General features: G+C 49.7%; 1 protein-coding gene across 1 annotated transcript in view; it reads right to left on the reverse strand.

Moving 5' to 3' along the window:
- Positions 1 to 689: 689 nt before the first annotated feature.
- LOC144496984 (class I histocompatibility antigen, F10 alpha chain-like) overlaps positions 690 to 21144 on the reverse strand; it is a 23968-nt gene continuing 3513 nt past the window's right edge. Inside the window, exons 2-6 of the mRNA XM_078217646.1 lie at positions 18126 to 18374; positions 10494 to 10751; positions 8215 to 8490; positions 5036 to 5163; positions 690 to 2445 (exon numbers count right to left, since the gene is read on the reverse strand). Coding sequence (XP_078073772.1) covers positions 5078 to 5163; positions 8215 to 8490; positions 10494 to 10751; positions 18126 to 18374 — 869 coding nt within the window. The 3' untranslated portion in view covers positions 690 to 2445; positions 5036 to 5077. The remainder of the gene's footprint in view (positions 2446 to 5035; positions 5164 to 8214; positions 8491 to 10493; positions 10752 to 18125; positions 18375 to 21144) is intronic.

Genomic DNA, 21144 nt, shown 5'->3' on the forward strand with positions numbered 1-21144 from the left:
CAGGATTGAACGCAGTACTCAAAGTGAGGCCTTACTGCAACATGACATCCTGACTCTTGTACTCAATGCAGCGACCAATAAAAGCAAGCATGCCTTACTCTGCAATCGCTTAGGATGACCTGTTCTCAATACACATCTTTAATACTGAGGGGGCGGGGGAGGGGAGGGCGGGGGGGGGGGGGGCAGGGTGGGGGTGGGTGGGGGGGGTGGAGGGGGGGAGAAAACACAACACATTTCAAAATAAAGATTTCAGTTGAGAAGCGGTGTTAATGGGCATCACGATGGCACAGTGTTAAGCACTGCTGCCTCACAGCGCCAGGGACCCGGGTTCAATTCTGGCCTTGGGTCACTGTCTGTGTGGAGTTTGCACATTCTCTCCGTGTCTGCGTGGGTTTTCTCCGGGTGCTCCGGTTTCCTCCCACAGTCCAAAGATGAGCAGGTTAGGTTGATTGGCCATGCTAAATTAACCCTAGCATCAGGGGGATTAGCAGGTAAATATGTGGGGTTGCCGGAATAGGTCCTGGGTGAGATTGTGGTCAGTGCAGACTCGATGGGCCAAATGGCCTCTTCCTGCACTGTCAGGATTCTATGATTCTAAAAGCGAACCCAGGAATTGAGAGAGCCTGCACATTTCACAGAGGTGATTTCTGTTTCAATGAAGTGACTTGAAACAAACGTTTTTTGCCAAGTGTTTGCAACCTTTTCAGTTTTTATTTCAGATTTTCAACATCCGCAGTACATTTCTCCTATTTTAGTTCCACTCTAGTCCATGCTTGTTAACAGCAGACTACGCTGGGAAGATGGTGATGTAGTGGTAATGTCACTGAGCCAGTAATCCAGAGGCTCAGGTTAATGCTCTGGGGACATGAGTTCCAATCCCACCACGGCAGCTGCAGGAATTTGAATTCAGTTAATAAAACTCTGAAATTGAAAGCTAGTCCCAGTAATGGTAACCATGAAACCAACTGTCATTGTTGTAAAAAAAACAAAACCCATCTAGTTCGCTTACATCCTTAGACGTGACTCCAGACCCACAGCAATGTGGTTGACTCTTAACTGCCCTCTGATATGGCCAGGCAAAACACAGCTCAAGGGCTTTCTAGCTATGCCCACATTACATGAAAGAATAAAAAGAAAATTGAAGAGTTTGTGTATCACTCAGATCTGTTGAGTGCCAAGTGAAAAGGTTCGACAGCATGTACCTTTTCTCAGCAACATTACTAAGCAGCGGTTTGCGTATCCCTCGGCGGTGACTCTTCACAGTGTAGTCCACTGGTGGGCTGTTCTGATTGGTGCAATCTGCCTCATCTGACTGGGTGAATGGCTATCCCAGTATTCAGGGGCTAACCAATCGCATGTTAAACACAAAGTATAATGGTGCTGCTTTCCTCTCCCCCGAGCTGCCAGGGATTTCTATCATACTTTATGGTGTCGGAGCGTGACAGCTTGCTCTCCGATGCTGGTGTCTGACATTCCCACTGCCGGTGAGATGCTGTCAGTTGCCCAGTAATGGTCACCATCCCATCAACATTTTTAGTGCTCTGACCCCTTTCACAGCGTGAGCCTGACATTTTGTTCCAATACTTGTGAGCGACTCAGAATTGGATTGGAACAGACTCTATACATATCTCGCAACAGACTATTCTGTATTCCCTGGCAGGGAAGGTTCGAAGGTCGAGGTCAGTCAAGGGTCACAGGTCAGGATCCATACATACCCCGGGGTTCAAAGGTCAGGGTGCTGGCCAGTCTTTATTTTATTTATTAGTGTCACAAGTAGGCTTACATTAATACTGCAATGAAGCCACTGAGCAAATGCCCTAGTTGCCACACTCCGGTGCACTGAGGGAGAATTTAGCATGGCCAATGCACCTAACCAGCACGTCTTTGGAGTGTGGGAGGAAACCGGAGCACCCAGAGGAAACCCACGCAGACACGGGGAGAACGTGTAAACTCCACACAGGCAGTCACCCAAGGCCAGAATCGAATCTGAATCCCTGGCGCTGTGAGGCAGCAGTGCTAACCACTGTGCCACCGTGCTGCCCTGCTGTTGGGGTTGAAAGGACAAGACGCTGTACCGAACCCGGGGTTCAATGTTCAGGGTGGTGACCAGTCAGTCAGGGGTCAAAGGTCAATATGCGGTACAGACCCCAGGGTACAAAGACGCTGTACAGTCCCCAGGATTCAAAGGTCAAAGTGTAATGCATTGAACCTGTGTCCGGGACAGACGCTGACAAAACATTTTGTTAAAAATTAGTTTACAATGCAATGCAAATTGGCAAAAAGGTCCACCTCCCACCACTGGTCATGTTAGAGGCAGTGATGATGCTGCTCAGTCACTCATCAGTATAACAGAGCGAGAGAGGGAGAGAGAGAGAGTCTCCATCCTGCGATTCAGAGCTGGAAAGCTGGCGGGAGTCTCGGGTTGGTCGAGGAGTTAATGCTCATCTGGAGAGGAGAAACAGGAGGAGGTTAGAGCTGGAACATTGCCACATATTAACTTGTCATTTGTGTCTTCGGGGTTGAATAAGATGTGAGAGCGGAATGCCCCTTGGGCAGCACAGTGGCACAGTGGCTAGCACTGCTGCCTCACAGTGCCAGGGACCCGGGTTCAATTCCGGCCTTGGATCACTGTCTGTGTGGAGTTTGACGTGGACATGCCGGCGTTGGACTGGGGTGGGCACAGTAAGGAGTCTAACAACACCAGGTTAAAGTCCAACAGGTTTATTTGGTAGCAAACGCCACTAGCTTTCGGAGCGTTGCTCCTTCGTCAGGTGAGTGGGAGATCTGCTCATACACAGCAAACAGGGCATATAAAGACACAAACTCAATTTACAGAATAATGAATAATGATTGGAATGTGAGTCTTTACAGCTAATCGAGTCTTAAAGGTACAGACAATGTGAGTGGAGAGAGCATTAGCACAGGTTAAAGAGATGTGTATTTCTCCAGACAGGACAGCCAATGAGACTTTGCAAGTCCAGGCAAGTTGTGGGAGTTACAGATAGTGTGACATGAAACCAAGATCCCGGTTTAGGCCGTCCTCATGTGTGCGGAACCTGGCTATCAGTCTCTGCCCAGCGACTCTGCGCTGTCGTGTGTTGTGAAGGCCGCCTTGGAGAACGCTTACCCGAATATCAGAGGCCGAATGCTCGTGACCGCTGAAGTGCTCCCCAACAGGAAGAGAACACTCTTGCCTGGTGATAGTCGAGCGGTGTTCATTCATCCGTTGTCGTAGCGTCTGCATGGTTTCCCCAATGCACCATGCCTCGGGTCATCCTTTCCTTCAGCGTATCAGGTAGACAATGTTGGCCGAGTTGTAAAAGTATGTACCGTGTACCTTGTGGATGGTGTTCTCATGTGAGATGATGGCATCCGTGTCGATGATCCGCACGTCTTGCAGCGGTTGCTGTGGCAGGGTTGTGTGGTGTCGTGGTCACTGTTCTCCTGAAGGCTGGGTAGTTTGCTGCGGACAATGGCACTCGGCACTCTACACCAGCATCCCCCACGATGATGGCATTTCTGCGACTGCCTCAGTACTCAACGCCAACAACTGCCAGTTTCCAGATGCAATTTTACAACTCATCCGCTTCATCCTGGACCACAATGTCTTCACCTTCAACAACCAGTTCTTCACCAGACACACGGAACAGCCATGGGGACCAAATTCGCCCCTCAATATGCCAACATCTTCATGTACAGGTTCGAACAAGACCTCTTCACCGCACAGGACCTTCAACCGATGCTATACACTAGATACATCGATGACATTTTCTTCCTTTGGAGTCATGGTGAGCAATCACTGAAACAACTATATGGTGACATCAACAAGTTCCATCCCACCATCAGACGCACCATGGACTACTCTCCGGAATCGGTTGCATTCTTGGACACATGCATCTCCATTAAGGGCGGTCACCTCAGCACCTCACTGTACCGCAAACCCACGGATAACCTCACGATGCTCCACTTCTCCAGCTTCCACCGTAAACACGTTAAAGAAGCCATCCCCTACGGACAAGCCCTCCGAATACACAGGATCCACTCGGATGAGGAGGATCACAACAGACACCTCCAGTCACTGAAAGATGCCCTCATAAGAACAGGATATGGCGCTCGACTCATCGATCAACAGTTCCGATGCGCCACAGCGAAAAACCGCACCAACCTCCTCAGAAGACAAACACGGGACACGCAGGAAAGGATGTCCCGAGGCATGGTACATTGGGGAGACATGCAGACGCTACGACAACGGATGAATGAACACCGCTCGACAATCACCAGGCAAGACTGTTCTCTTCCTGCTGGGGAGCACTTCAGCGGTCACAGGCATTCGGCCTCTGATATTTGGGTAAGCGTTCTCCAAGGCAGCCTTCACAACACACGACAGCGCAGAGTCGCTGAGCAGAGACTGATAGCCAGGTTCCGCACACATGAGGACGACCTCTACTGGGATCTTGAGTTCATGTCACACTATCTGTAACTCCCACAACTTGCCTGGACTTGCAAAGTCTCACTGGCTGTCCTGTCTGGAGGCAATACACATTTCTTTAATCTGTGCTTAATGCTCTCTCCACTCACATTGTCTGTACCTTTAAGACTCGATTAGCTGTAAAGACTCGCATTCCAAACATTATTCTGTAAATTGAGTTTGTGTCTTTATATGCCCTGTTTGTGAACAGAACTCCCACTCACCTGACGAAGGGGCAGCGCTCCGAAAGCTAGTGGCGTTTGCTACCAAATAAACCTGTTGAGCTTTAACCTGGTGCTGTTAAACTTCTTACTGTGTAGAGTTTGCACAGAGATGGTCAGTCACCTGCGTCTGTGTGGGTTTCTTCCGGGTGCTCCAGTTTCTTCCCACACTCCAAAGATGTGCAGGTTAGCTGGATTGGCCTTGCTAAATTGACCCTAGTGTCACAAGATGTGAAGGTTAGGGGGATTAGTAGGGTAAATACGTAGGGTTAAGGGGATAGGACCGGGGGTGGGCCTGGGTAGTGCACCCTTCTGCACTGTAGGGAATGTATGATTCATCACTCACCAGTGATTGTATCTTCTCCTCGCTCCCCGCTGCCCTGGCTCGCTAGACCATTCCTCTCATTAGTGCTAGCGCAGCCAGGAGCCCCAGCACTGGGCCCGAAGAAATCATCTCACTCAGCCCCCCGACTCCTGCATAAAAACACACACAATCACGTGAAGGAGCAACGACAGTGAAATGCCAGCAGCTGAATGTCCGAATCCCCCCCCTCCAACCCCCTTCACCACGCTCGCTATCGGTGCTGATAATGGAGGCACCCCTCCTCCCCCCGTCCACCATTTACCCCTCCCACCCCCCCAAAACAACGATCTGCCCAAACGCTCAACTTCCAATTCTCGCAACAACAGGTATTGAGACACAGACAATGGGTGGCCCATTCTAACCCTGCCCCACCTTTGAATGGGTAAAACCCAGCGTCCGAATCGCTCGCCGCTTCCTGAGTGACTGCCCAGAGTGGGTATACCTGCCCCGCTTGACGTTGACCTTTGAGGCCTTGTAAAATCCCGACAAAAAAAAGGTGGGCTGACCGAGATTCTGAATGTAAAAGTGAACTGAGGGTGTTGGGGGCGTGGGCAGTGGTGTGGTCACCAGCTTTGTTGCTCACTCCATGGGGATCTGCTACGTGCCAACATGTCTCAAACACCCACACACCTCAACAACACAACCCGGGTCCCCCGCTTCACCCCTTATAAGGAACTGGAGGTAAAACATGCATTTATGCCGTGAGAAATTGAGGCCAAACACTAATGTGTGTAGATTTGTGATGGAAAAGGGTGGAGGGGGGTGGTCAACTTATAAAGCGAGTATTTGCCAAAATATGTTTCTTAGGGCGGGAAAAATGGCGTTGATTTATATGCTGTGATCTACGGTACCTCTTAACCATCACTATTCCAAGAAAAACAGTCCAAATCTTTCCCATCTTTCTTCACAACTGAGGCCCCTCTTCCATCACAAACCTCCCCGTGTACATTTCTGTACATCTTTCCTATTGTGTGGCATCTGGAATTATCCACAGGGCGGCACGGTAGCACAGTGGTTAGCACTGCTGCTTCACAGCTCCAGGGACCTGGGTTCGAATCCCGGCTCGGGTCACTGTCTGTGTGGAGTTTGCACATTCTCCTCGTGTCTGCGTGGGTTTCCTCCGGGTGCTCCGGTTTCCTCCCACAGTCCAAAGATGTGCGGGCTAGGTTGATTGGCCATTCTAAATTGCCCCTTAGTGTCCCGGGATGCATAGGTTAGAGGGATTAGTGGGTAAATATGTAGGGATATGGGGATAGGGCCTGGGTGGGATTGTGGTTGGTGCAGACTCGATGGGCCGAATGGCCTCTTTCTGTACTGTAGGGTTCTATGATTAGTCTCCACCTGAGTCTGAAGCAATGGCTTATTAAGTCCTACATGCCATGATTTGAGTTTATATTCTGTGCCTCTCTTTATAAACTGAAGTAACCCATCCACTTTGATAACCACCTGATCACCAGAAGAACACAAGTTACAGGAGCAGGAACTGAGGACTTGGCCTGTTGAGACTGCTCTCCCATTCTATATATTCCTGGCTGGTCTTGGGCATCAACGCCAACTTTCCCATTATTCCCCATATTCCTTAATTCCCCAAGAGACCAGAAATCTGTCTATCCCAGCCTTAAATATCTTCAATGATGGAACATCCAGAGCTGTCTGGAGTTGAGAATTTCAAAGATTCGCAACCCTTTGAATGAAGGAATTTCTCCTATTCTCAGTCCTAAATGGCGCCCCCCCCCCCCCCCCGCCCCCCCCTTACCGTAAGACTCCCCCCAGCATGTTTAAATGTGTTGTGCCAACTTTTTCAGGATTTGACTATGTGGTCACCAAGGACGGGATTTTTCAGTCCTTCCCACTGGTGGATTTTCCAGTCCCGGCAATAGGATCTTCCGGTCCTGCCAAAAGGAAATCCCCCCAGAATGCAGGTTCCCCACAATGCAGGTTCCCCACCAGCAAGATGGGTGACTCATACATAACACCGCAGACATGGACGGGACTTGAAGATCCATCAGCGAGTAACGGTAAAGTACATTCGTCAGCAGGAAACACACCATGGGGGAGGGGGGGGGGGTCGGGGTTGGTTTATGGGGATGGAAGATCCCATCCCGAGTTTTCACTTTTCAAAATGGCGGCCGTTAGTGATACTCTTTTTCCACATTAATCCTCCAAAGCTGCATCACTTCTTCGCGATGTTAAACTCAATTCGCCTGGTTTCTGCCCTTTTCGCCACTCCGCTTATGTCAACCTGAAGCTTCTATAACTGACCTCATCACCATCTGTGACTCTGCCAAGTCTGCAAAGTGGATGAAGCTGTTCCCTGCTCCTGGGCCTGGCTTGTTGATGCGACATGTGAGAAGATCAGTGGACCCATTTTCAAACACTGTGGCAAGCCACTCTCAGTCTGAACAACATCCACCCCCACCTTTTGCTTCCCATCGCTGAGCTGGTGTTGTTTACTCTCCGCTTCATTCCACCTCTTGTCCAAAGCCTCCCATGTGGCACTTTGTCAAGTGCCCTCTGAAAGTCAACATGCCCACCTCGATGCACCTTCTACTCTGCCACCTCGATGCACCTTCTCTTCCAGCCCTCCAGGAACTCAGTCAAGGGGTTAGTCTTGGTCAAAATTGCAATGGCTTGCTTGGGTATCTATAAAACCCAGGCGGGCGAGTGCATGTTTGACCCCTGACCTCACCATGATTGACATTGTTTGTAGTTGACACTCAGTTACTCTCCAGCCCAAATGTTGGTCAACACTTATCATTTGACCTCTCCTCACTCTTCCATTTGTTCCACCAAACTGTCTCCCGCCCTTCCCTCCCCCACCTCCACCCCCCAACCCCTCCACCTCCGGTTACCCCATTTCAGTTCCCATTGGCAGGTCGAGAGTCAGGAAGTGTAAATACACATTTAATCTATTCAGGAAAAGGAGAGATGAGGACATTTTATCATCCAGCAAGGCGCTGTGAGTGGCAGTAAATGGGCAGAGGGAGCAGGAATGACTGTCAAAAAGGAAATAGATATCTTTCTAAGGGACGGCTTTGCAAGGCAGTGGAGAGTGAACTTGGCCAGTGCTTGCCTGTTTGGCCCAGCCTTTCAGAGAGCTGGAATGGGCATGATGGCCCGAATGGCCATCGTTGGTGCTCTATCTTTCTGTGATAACTTACCTGCCCTCACTGCCAGTGCCCTGGGCAGGCTGCTGTGTTGAACCTGACACGTGTAGCTCTTTGGGTTGTTGCCATTCAGGTCAATGAGAATCTCCATTCTGTACGTGGCATCCTGGTTTGGTAGAATCGTCACCGTAATGTCATCCACCACAGGCTCTCCATCCCGCAACCAGGTGGCATTGACAGCACGGGGATAGAAAGGAGTGACAAGGCACAGGAGAGACCGGGGCGCCGCACCAGTGAGGTTCGTATTGAAAACCAGCACCTCAGGGGCAACTGAGGAAGAACAAAGAATCGGAAGCACTATTTCAGGAAACTTAAATTCAATCTTCAAGCCGTACGTCACATTCAGAATCATAGAAATATAGAAACATAGAAACTAGAAACAGGAGGAGGCCATTCGACCTTTCGAGCTGCTCCATCATTCATTTTGATCATGGCTGATCATCATTCAATATCCTGATTTCCCCTCTTCCTCCCATATCCCTTGATCCCTTTAGCCTCAAGAGCTCTATCTTCTTGAAATTAGACATTTTGGCCTCAACTACATTCTGTGGTAGTGAATTCCACACATTCACCACCCTCTGGGTGAAGAAATTTCTCCTCATCTCAGTTTTAAAAGGTTTACCCCTTATCCTCAAACTGTGACCCCTAGTTCTGGACTACCCAACATTGGGAACATTCTTTCTGAATCCTCCCTGTCTAAACCCTATTCGAATTTTATAAGTTTCTATTAGATCCCTTCTCACTCTATAATCCTAACTGATTTAGTCCCTCCATATATGACAGACCTGCCATCAGCCTGGTAAACCTTCATTGTACTCCCTCTATAGCAAGGACATCCTTCCTCAGATAAGGTCACCACTGCACATAATACTTCAAGTGTGACCTCAACAACGTCCTGTACAATTGCTGTAAAACACCCCTACTTCTATACTCAAATCCTCCGCTATGAAGGCCAACATACCATTTGCCTTCTTTACTGCCTGCTGCACCTGCGCACTTACTTTCAGCGACTGATGCACGAGGACACCAAGGTCTCATTGAGTATCCACCTCTCTCAATTTACACCCATTCAAGTAATAATCTGTCTTCGTATTATTGTTCCCAAAGTGGATAACCTCATACTTATCCATATTATACTGCATCTGCCATGCATATGCTCACACACTCAGCCTGTCCAAATCACACTGAAGCATGTCTTCACCCTCCTCACAGCTCACCCTCCCACCCAACTTTGTATCAGCTGCAAATCTGGAGATAATACATTCAGTTCCATCTTCCAAACCATTAATATATAATGTGAACAGTTGGGATCCTAGCACAGATCCCTGCGGAACCCCACTAGTCACTGCCTACCAATCGGAAAAAATCCATTTACGCCATCTCTTTTCTTCCTGTCTGCTGAGCAGCTTTCTATCCATCTCAAGACACTACCCGCAATCCCTTGCGCTTTAACTTTACATAGTAGTGAGCTCTGTGAGTCCTTTTCAAAAGCCTTCTGAAAGTCTAAATGAACCACATCCACCGGTTCTCCTTGGTCAACTCCACTAGTTACATCCTCAAAAGAATTCCAATAGGTTCGTCAGGCATGATTTCCCTTCTGTAAATCCATGCTGACTTTGTCTGATTATACCACTGTTTTCCAAATGCTGAGTTATGGAATCCTTTATAATGGACTCCAGCAACTTCCCCAGTACCGACGTTAGGGTCACTGGTCTATAGTTCCCTGTTTTCTCTCCACCTCTCTTTTTGAATAACAGGCTTACATTAACTACTCTCCAATTGGTAGGAATCAATCCCGAGTCCAAGGAATTTTGGAAAATGACCACCAATGGATCACTATTTCCAGGGCCACTTCCTTAAGTACCCTAGGATGAAGATTATCAGGCCCTGGAGATTTATCTACCTTCAATCCCATCAATTTCCCCAAAACTATTTCTCTATTAATGCTGATTTTCTTCAGCTCCTCATTAAAACTTGTTCTCTCAGAACTTCTGGTACATTATTCATGTCTTCCTTTGTGAAGACAGAAGCAAAGTAAACATTTAGTTCCTCAGCCATTTCTTTGTTTCTCATTATGAATTCTCCTGTTTCTGATTGTAAGAGGCCGACATGCATTCTTGTCAATCTTTTTCTCTTTACATACCTACAGAAACTTTTACAGTCAGTATTTATGTTCCCCACTAGCTTACTTTCATACTCTATTTCCCCCTTCTTAGTCAACCCCTTGGTCCTCCTTAAAAATCTGAATCTCGATCCACTCTTAATCCACTTGCCTTTTCTTTCCAGGGCTGCTTTACCAGCTTGAAGAGTTTTCTGCAGATGTTGAACACAGCTGGTGTGTAGTAAGTGGACGAAAGTGATATGAGTGTTGAGGATTTGTTGTAACTGTACTGTCAGCATACTGAAGAAGCCTGACCCCCTGCAACGCACTGTGGTCATTTCACATTGAATCTCTCCATAGTCACTTTTTATCCTTATCAAGCTGTTGTTTTGTAGCGAACAGCTCCAGAGCCCCTGGATGTACTGGATCCCTGCCAAAGATCAACAGGTCAACACAACATTACAAGCTGAAATCTCCATGTGTCTCTCACTCTGCTGGGCAAAGCATAATTCCCCCACCCCGCCCCACAAGAAGAAACAGATATCCACCCGATCAGGCCCCTTCATGATCTTATATTTTTCAATGAGATCACCTCTTCGTGAGTATAGGTCCAACCTGCTCAACCTTTCCTCATAAGATAAGCCCTTTTTTCCAGGAATGAAGTCAGTGACTCATTCCTGAACTGCTTTTAAAGCAGTTTTATATATTTTTTAATAAGGAGGCTAAAACTGTACACCAGATGGGGTCTCACTGAGGCCACGTACAGCTGCAGTTAAACTTCCCTACTTTTATATTCCTCTGCCAATAAACACCAACATTTGATTTGCCTACCTCATCACTTGTTGCACCTGCATGCCAACTTGGTGTGATTTGTGTACCAGGACACCCAGCTCCCTCTGTACCGTAGACCTCGGCAACCTCTATGTATTCTTCCTGTCAAAGTGAACAAGCTCCCATTTTTCCACATTATACTCCATCTGCCAAATTCTAGTCCACTCACTTCACCTGTCCCATGTCGCTTCATAAATTCCCCAGTTCCTCTTGATAACTTACTTTCCAACCTACCTTGGTGTCAGGGGCAAACTTAACTACCATACACACAGTCCCTTCATCCAAGTCATTGCTATAGATTGAAAGTTGTTGAGGACCCAGCACTGATCCCACGGCAGGCACTCCATTAGTTACAGCTTGCCAATCCAAAAAAATACCCATTTGTCCCTACTCTCTGTATTCTAAGTATCTTTCTGTAACTTCCTTAATAATGGATTCTAGCAATTTCCTGATGGCTAGTTAGGTTAATTGGCGTTAGGCTAACTGACCGATCATTTATTGCTTTCTCACCCCTTCCTTTCTAGATTAAAGGTGTTAAATTAGTTATTTTCCAATTTGCTAGAACTTTTCCAGAATCGAAGGAAGTTTGGAATATTATAACCAATGTGTCTGCTATTGGTAAATGTGAGGTCATCCATTTTGGTAGGAATAACAGCAAAATGGACTATTATTTAAATGGTAAAAAATTGCAGCATGCTGCTGTGCAGTGGGACCTGGGTGTCCTTGTGCAGGAATCTCAAGGAGTTGGTTTGCAGGTGCAGCAGGTAATTAAAAAGGCAAATGGAATTTTGTCCTTCATTGCTAGATGGATGGAGTTGAAAAACAGCGAGGTTATGTTGCAGCTGTATAAGGTGCTGGTGAGGCCACACCTGGAATACCGTGTACTGTTTTGGTCTCCTTACTTGGGAAAGGATATACTGGCACTGGAGGGGGTGCAGAGGAGATTCACTAGGTTGATTCCGGAGTTGAGAGGGTTGGCTTATGAGGAGAGACTGAGTAGACTGGGGCTATACTCATTGGAATTACGAAGAATAAGGGGAGATCTTATAGAAACATGTAAGATTATGAAGGGAACAGATAAGATAGAAGCAGGGAAGTTGTTTCCATTGGTAGGTGAAACCAGAACTAGGGGGCATGGCCTCAAAATGAGGGGGAGCAGATTTAGGACTGAGTGGCAGATGGAGATGGAGTTTAATCCGGACAAATGTGAGGTAATGCATTTTGGAAGGTCTAATACAGATAGGAAATATACAGTAAATGGCAGAACCCTTAAGAGTATTGATAGGCAAAGGGATCTGGGTGTACAGGTACACAGGCCACTGAAAGTGGCAATGCAGGTGGAGAAAGTCAAGAAGGCATACAGCATGCTTGCCTTCATTGGCCGGGGCATTGAGTTTAAAAATTGGCAAGTCATGTTGCAGCTTTATCGAACCTTAGTTAGGCCGCACTTGGAATATAGTGTTCAATTCTGGTCACCACACTACCAGAAGGATGTGGAGGCTTTGGAGAGGGTACGGAAAAGATTTACCAGGATGTTGCTTGGTATGGAGGGCATTAGCTATGAGGAGAGGTTGGAGAAACTTGGTTTGTTCTCACTGGACTGACGGAAGTTGAGGGGAGACCTGATAGAAGTCTACAAGATTATGAGAGGCATGGACAGAGTGGATAGTCAGAAGCTTTTTCCCAGGGTGGAAGAGTCAATTACTAGGGGGCACAGGTTTAAGGTGCGAGGGGCAAGATTTAAAGGAGATGTACGAGGCAGATTTTTTACGCAGAGGGTGGTGGATGCCTGGAACTCGTTGCCGGGGGAGGTAGTGGAAGCGGATACGGTAGTGAGTTTTAAGGGGCGTCTTGACAAATACATGAGTAGGATGGGAATAGAGGAATATGGTCCCCGGAAGGGTAGGGGGTTTTTGTTCAGTCGGGCAGCATGGTCGGTGCAGGCTTGGAGGGCCGAAGGGCCTGTTCCTGTGCTGCAATTTTCTTTGTTCTTTGTTCTTTGAGGAGGAACTTCTTCACACAAAGGGTTGTGAATCTGTGGAATTCCCTGCCCAGTGAAGCAGTTGAGACTACCTCATTGAATGTTTTTAAGGCAAGAATAGGTAAATTTTTGAACAGTAAAGGAATTAAGGGTTATGGTGAGGGGCGGGTAAGTGGAGCTCCTGGGGCCTTGTCAGCCCTGAGATCCAATAGTTTTCCAGTACCTTTTCCCTGATGATGGGGATTGTAATAAGTTCATTCCTCATCATCGGCTCTTGATATTCAAGAATCTTTGAGATTCTTTGGGAATCTTTGGAGTGGCATGGTGTCACAGCACTCATGTCTCACAGCGCCAGGGACCCAGTTTCAATTCCGGCCTCGGGTGACTGTGTGGAGTTTGCTCATTCTCTCCGTGTCTGAGTGGGTTTCCTCCGGGTGGTTCGATTTCCTCCCATAGTCCAAAGATGTGCGGGTTAGATGGATTGGTCGTGATATGTTACCCCTTAGTGTCAGGAGGATTAGCAGGGTAAATATCTGGGGTTATGGGGATAGGGCCTGGGTGGGATTGTTGTCGGTGCAGGCTCGATGGGCCAAATGGCCTACTTCTGCACTGCAGGGATTCTATGGATTCTAAGTTTTCTAAGTCATCGTCCATGAAAGCTGTTGTTCAATGCCATCTCAGTTCTTTTCTTTTATGTTAGTAATTGCCCAGACTACTCTCCTGGAACCAACACCAGTTTTAGATAATCCTTTTCTATTTAAATACTTGTAGAAGCTTGTTTCTGCCTGTTTTTATATTCCTCGCCTTCTTTCTCTCATCTCTGCTTTCGATCTCTTTGTTATCTTTTTTGTTATTCGTTGCTAGTTCAGAAAAATCTGTCCAATCCTCTGATCGACTAATAATCTTTGAAGATTCGCACAATGTTGCTTTTGATTTTCCTGAACTTTCTTATTCAGCTGTGAATGATGCATCCTCCTCAACAAGCCTTTCTTTCCCACTCGGTTTAACCTTTTCCTGAGTGTTATTCAATTGCAGCTTCAAAGTCTGAAACAGCAACTTTACTGTGCTACCTTTAATCTAGCATCCCAGTTTTCCTCACCCAACCCCGCCTTCATACCTTTATAGTTACTTTTTATTGACTTAAAACATGAGGCATTTCAAACTGGACATGACATTTTATTCTGTTATGATCACTGTCACCCAGAGGCTGCTTTTCGCATCGGATATTGATTCATCCAGTCTCAATGCATATTGCCTGGTCCAGGATAATCCACTTTCTAGCTGGCTCGAGAATGTACAGCTGTGAGTGTGAATGAGAGAGAGAGAGAGAGAGTGAGAGTGTGTGTGTGAGAGAGTGTGAGTGAGTGAATGAGTGTGTGTGTGTGTGAGAGAGTGAGCGAATGAGTGAGAGAGAGAGAGAGAGAGAGTGAGAGTGTGTGTGTGAGAGAGTGTGAGTGAGTGAATGAGTGAGTGTGTGTGTGAGAGTGTGTGTGTGAGAGAGTGTGAGTGAGTGAATGAGTGTGTGTGTGTGAGAGAGTGTGAGTGAGTGAATGAGTGTGTGTGTGTGTGAGAGTGTGTGAGTGAGAGAGTGAGCGAATGAGTGAGAGAGAGAGAGAGAGAGAGTGAGAGTGTGTGTGTGAGATAGAGTGTGTGAGTGAATGAGTGAGTGTGTGTGTGTGTGAGAGTGTGTGTGTGAGAGAGTGAGCGAATGAGTGAGAGAGAGAGAGAGAGTGAGAGTGCGTGTGTGAGAGAGTGTGTGTGTGTGAGTGAGCGAATGAGTGAGAGAGAGAGAATGTGTGTGTGTGTGAGAGTGTGTGTGAGAGAGAGTGTGAGAGAGAGTGTGAGAGTGTGTGTGTGTGTGTGTGTGAGAGAGTGTGTCTGTGTGTGAGAGAGAGAAAGTGTGTGTGTGAGTGAGAGAAAGAGGTGGAGTGAGTGAGCAAGTGAGAGGGGAGAGAGAGTGTAAGCATGCGAGCGGGGGGGAGAGACAGAGAGAGTGAGTGAGGGGGGAGAGAGAGTGAGCGAGGGGGCGAGATAGTGTGAGCGAGCGAGGTGGCAGAGAGAGTGAGCAAGCGAGGGGGAGAGAGAGAGAGTGAGCGAGCGAGGGGGAGAGAGAGAGAGTGAGCGAGGGGGAGAGAGAGTGAGCGAGGGGGAGAGAGAGTGAGCAAGCGAGGGGGAGAGAGAGAGAGTGAGTGAGCGAGGGGGAGAGAGAGAGAGTGAGCGAGGGGGAGAGAGAGTGAGCGAGGGGGAGAGAGAGAGAGTGAGAGAGGGGGAGAGAGAGTGAGCGAGCGAGGGGGAGAGAGAGTGAGCGAGCGAGGGGGAGAGAGAGAGAGTGAGCGAGGGGGAGAGAGAGTGAGCGAGCGAGGGGGAGAGAGAGAGAGTGAGCGAGGGGGAGAGAGAGTGAGTGAGCGAGGGGGAGAGAGAGTGAGCGAGCGAGGGGGAGAGAGAGAGAGTGAGTGAAGGGGAGAGAGAGTGAGCGAGCGAGGGGGAGAGAGAGAGAGTGAGCGAGGGGGAGAGAGAGTGAGCGAGCGAGGGGGAGAGAGAGTGAGCGAGCGAGGGGGAGAGAGAGAGAGTGAGCGAGGGGGAGAGAGAGTGAGTGCGCGAGGGGGAGAGAGAGTGAGTGCGCGAGGGGGACAGAGAGTGAGCGAGTGAAGGGGAGAGAGAGTGAGTGAGTGAAGGGGAGAGAGAGTGAGCGAGTGAAGGGGAGAGAGAGTGAGCGAGCGAGGGGGAGAGTGAGCGAGCGAGGGGGACAGAGAGTGAGCGAGTGAAGGGGAGAGAGAGTGAGCGAGTAAAGGGGAGAGAGAGTGAGCGAGTAAAGGGGAGAGAGAGCGAGCGAGTAAAGGGGAGAGAGAGCGAGCGAGTAAAGGGGAGAGAGAGCGAGCGAGTGAAGGGGAGAGAGAGCGAGCGAGTGAAGGGGAGAGAGAGTGAGCGAGGGGGAGAGAGAGAGTGAGCGAGCGAGGGGGAGAGAGAGAGTGAGCGAGCGAGGGGGGAGAGAGAGAGAGTGAGCGAGGGGGAGAGAGAGAGTGAGCGAGCGAGGGGGAGAGAGAGAGAGTGAGCGAGGGGGAGAGAGAGAGTGAGCGAGCGAGGGGGAGAGAGAGCGGGACGGGGAGAGAGAGCGATGGTAGGGAGAGCGGGAGAACGAGTGAGCGAGAGTGAGTGAGTGAATCAAGTGACCCTGAATTGGAGTGTGTAATTCAGTGAATGTGAGCAATAACGATGTGGTTGGTGACTGACCTTTGGCCTCAGTTGTCTTTCTGTGGCTGTGACTAAGGCAGCCCATCCCTGCTGGTTCTTGTGGTCCTGTCTGCACCCTTTCACACCCTTAATTACACCGCTCTGTTCTTCGCTAATGTCCGACTTGCTGTAACTGCACTGAATGCGTTCCACTCCTTCACCAGCTCGTCATAGCAAGAGGATTACCATCCTTCCCCCCACACCATGACCTCCAGTATTCCCCAAGGATCCAACCTTTATCCCACCAATTTGCCATCCACATACTGCCGTGGATGGCATCAGAAAACACAGCTTTTGTTTCTCTCGGTGAACCCAGCATCCCCGCCTCTGTCACAATATTGTCAGACTGCTTATCCAACATCCAACGCTGGGTGAATCGAATTAAACACTGGGAAGGCAGTGGATGGGGGTGTTGTGGTTCAGTGGGTCGCGCTCCGCCTCTGAGCCTGAAGTTCGAGACCCACCCCAGGACGCCATGGCCAGCCGCACTCATAACGTGACCAAACAGACTGAGTGTATTGACCTGTAAATCCTTCCCAACATGCCAACGGCTGGCGTAAGAGCGGGAGAGACTCCTGCTCAGCCACGCTTCATGTGGAGTGGCATCCCTCAAGCTATAAGCCCCAATGACCTGTCCCGGGAATTATTAGCTTTGGAAACAGTTGGAAGTTGGTGCACTGCTCTGTGCTGGAAGAGAATTGGAATGGGAATTTGAAAATGATGGGCACTGTTTTCAGCTCCCACTAAAGCTCTGTTCCCAAGCTGCAGGAACCATCACTCTTCCTGGGCAGCAGCCCTTGGCAATCGTATTGTCTTATTGGAGTTGGGAGCTGGTCGGCACGGTGACACAGTGGTTAGCACTGCAGCCTCACAGCGCCACGGACCCGGGTTCAATTCCTGGCTTGCGCCACTTGTGTGTGTGGAGTTTGCACATTCTCCCCGTGTCTGCGTGGGTTTCCTCCGGGTGCTCCGGTTTCCTCCCACAATGCAAAGATATGCGGGTTAGGCACATTGGCCATGATAAATTGACCCTAGTGTCACAAGATTAGGTGGATTATCAGTGTAAATATGTGGGGTTACGGGGGTAGGGCCTGGGTGGGATTGTGGTCAGTGCAGGCTCGATGGGCCAAAGGGCCTCTTTCTGCACTGTAGGGAGTCTATGATTCTATTCTATGATTTTACAAACTTCCAACCAGATGTCCTTGCTGTCACCAAGTGGGTACACCTGCAACATTGGCCGATTTATCCCCATCCCATCTCCTCTGCCTCTGTAACCCTCATCCTTGTCTGCGTTACCTCAGATTCAGATTATGGCTGATTGGGGAAAGCTGAATTTTAAAAAATCGCTCCACCATTGGTGGCCCAGCCTTTTAGCTGCCTGAGACCCCAGCTCTGCAAACCCCTCCCCCCTCCCTGACCCCGCCCACCTCTCTACCCCACTTTCCTCCTTTAAAACACTTCCGAAAAGCTGCCTCTTTGCCCATGTTTGGAGGTCTGGCCTAATGCCTCTTTATGTGGGCCAAAGTCAAATTCCTCCTCAGAGACACCTTGGGACAGTCTCCTACAGTGAAGGTGCTAGATAAATGCAAGATGTTGTTGTTTTCTCTTTTCCCATTTAATTCTGTAACTGGAGAGTTAAAGAATGCATTCTAACTGTCTCTCACGAGCATCAAAGGCCCCCAGCGTGAAACTTTCCACATGTTGGTGTCTATCTAGCTCCATTTTAACTAAAACGTGAAGCGGACGTTGAATGAGACGCACCAAATCGTCGGAGGGTTTGAGCGAGGTTACTGGAGAGTTGCTGGTGAACAGACTCCACGGTCCTGGTCTGTTCACGCCAGTAGCTGTCCGCAAAGCTGTGGGCCATCCACTGCTGCCGAGACTCGCTCTTCCTCTGGTCGCTGTCGTAGTACTGTGTCTGCAGATCATCCAACATCCCCACCACGGAGAATTCCGGAAGGCCAACCAGCCGCAGGTTGTAGTTGAAGAGGTTCTGCAAGGTGTGGGAGCCTGAGGTAATGAGGCAGAGAGTGATCGTGAATGAGGGATGGGCTCAAGCCTCCAGGATCAGCACGGGAACCTCTTACAACCCCTCGTCTCCGGGAGACAGGGCAGGGAATAAATGCACGCGCAATGGGAGGAGGGCTAGACCAGACGGCCTGTCAAGCCTGCTCTGTCACTCAATATGATCTTGGCTGATCCTCAGACTCATCTCCACTTTCTCGCTCCCCCCCCCACTCACCCCCACCCCGCCACCCCCACTCACCTTATCCTTGGAATCCCTGAATCTATCTGAGTCTTAAATATATTCAACGATGGAGCATCCACCACATTCTGGGTCAGAGAAATCCAAAGATTCGCTACCCCTTGAATGAAGAAATTGCTCCTCATCGAGGAGGTCCCCGTCCCGCCAGCCCCCATCTCCATCCCGCCAGCCCCCCTCCCCCACCCCCCTCCCCCGCCCCCTCTTAGGCTAAGCCTCGCATCCTTGTTCTGGATTCTCCAATCAGGGGGAGGAATCTCCCAGTGTCTATCTACCCTGCCAAGCCCCTTCTTGAATCTTGTAGGATTCAAAAATAGGAACATAGGAATTAGGGACAGGAGGAGGCCACTCGGCCCCTCAAGCCTTTTCCACCATTCCACGGCTGATCTGACTGAAAAACATAGGATGGAATTTTCCCAAGGGAAAAAACGAGAGTCCCCCGCAGCAGTCCTACTGGTGCACTCTGCATCGCAATCTTTCCCACTTTTTTGGACAGTAGGGAGCTTGGCACCAGCACAGGGGGGGCGGAGTCTAAACACGCCGGTGAAACCAGCTGCAGAGTGTTCGGCCGCTCTGATCACCGGGTTAACTGAGAGACCCCCTCCCATCCCCACGGACATCGGAACCCCTTGGCACTGCCCCAGCACACTTACCCTGTGCCTCACTAGCACTGCCAGTGTGCCAGGTGGGCACTGCCCCATTGGCAATGTCCAGCCATGCCCCCAACCACCTGGGGGCTTCAATGGCCTGTGGCTCGCGAGTGGAGCCCAATCTAGTGAACATGTGCTGTAACGCCACCAATCCCAGCCGATCCATCTTTTATAGAGATCAAAGCTGCTCACAAGTTTCCAGGGATGGCCTTTTCCCGGTCCCCCTCCCCCTCCTCCTCCCCCTCCCCCTCCCCGCTCTTCAACTGCAAGATGGACAAGCCGCGCAAAACGCCGTAGACATTGGCGGATCCGGATTATCCCACCGGTGGCCAGTGGCCATTTCCCACCGGAAAACAGGCTGTGGTTGGGGAGGGTGGGAGAAGAGTAGAAAATCCCGGGGGTGATCTCAACAAAGCCCTTTAATTTTAGCAAGATTTCTTCATCCTCGTCCTCCAATCGCCTTGCAATACGAAGCTTAACATGGCCCCGCCCTGGCCTGATCTGACTCGGCCCTGTTGAACAGTGTGAGTAGGGAAAGGTGGGGGACTATGGAACTGGATTCTGAGACCCTTCTCGACAGTGGAACAATTGGCATGGCAACTGTGCCAGACTGCTGGCAGGGGCTTGGACAGGTGACAAACCCCCCTGAGCATGAATGAGGCTTTTGGGGTAATCTGTGGTAGCACACAGGGTGGGGGGGATGTGCCAGAGGACAAGACGGCAAGAGTGGCCAGGCACGTCTGAATTGAAGGGGTTAAAACTGAAGGGGCAGCAGGAAACGGGCCTGGTCACCATCCTTCACCAAGCAGACTCCGGCCTGTGCTCTGGCTCCGCAGGAGGCCAAGGACTGGGCCTTGCGTCAAATGCCTCCCCGAGCAGCTGGGGTCAGGTGCGCCTCAGTGAGCCTGAATTTGAGACCTTTGGCCTGGAGGACAGAGGGATTAACCTTTGACCTGAGGCTCAGGGTCCGACCCTTTGGATTCTGTCTCATTCCACAACGCCGTTTCACTCAGCATTCCCGATCCAAACTGTGTCTCTCACCACCACAGGACGTTCCAGAACCCTCTCAGCCCCGTGAAACACCTCTTTCAAAGTGTGACTCGTGGATGGAATGTGGGAAAGGCAACAGCCAAATTGCGCACAGCAAGATCCCACATTCAGCAATGAAAAGGGCGGCACGCTGGCTGCTCCCTCACAGCGCCAGGGACCAGGGTTCAATTCCTGGCTCAGGTCACTGTCTGTGTGGAGTCTGCACGCACTCCCCATGTCTGTATGGGTTTCCTCCGGGTGCTCCGTTTTCCTCCCACAGTCCAAAGATGTGTGGGTTTGGTTGATTGGCTACGCTAGATTGACCCTTAGTGTCAGGGGATTAGCAGGGTAAATATGTGGGGTTACGGGGATAGGGCCTGGATGGGATTGTGGTCAGTGCAGACTCGATGGACCGAATGGCCTCCTTCTGCACTGTCAGGATTCTATGGAAACGCGAAAAAAACTGTGCAGATCATCTGTGGGAGTGATATTGGAAAAGGGCACCACTCTCCCTCTTTCCCAGTGCGTCTCACTGTCAGGGGAAGGGTGGAAGTGTCAGGCTGGTTAGTGAGTCTCAGACACCCAGGAATCGGGTGTGTGTCTCTGTATGTGTCTCTGTGTGTGTGCGCGTGTATCTCTGAGTGTGTGTGTGTATGTGTGTCTCTGTATGTATATCTGTGTGTGTGTGTGTGTTTGTGTGTGTCTCCGTGTGTATGTGTGTCTCTGTATCTGTGTGTGTGTCTCTGTGTGTATCTGTGTGTGTGCGTGCGTGTGTATCTCTGAGTGTGTGTGTATGTGTGTGTGTGTATGTGTATGCGTGTGTGTCTCTGAGTGTGTG

This window comes from Mustelus asterias, chromosome 8 (genome assembly GCF_964213995.1).
Source record: "Mustelus asterias chromosome 8, sMusAst1.hap1.1, whole genome shotgun sequence".
Classification (NCBI taxonomy): Eukaryota; Metazoa; Chordata; class Chondrichthyes; order Carcharhiniformes; family Triakidae; genus Mustelus; species Mustelus asterias.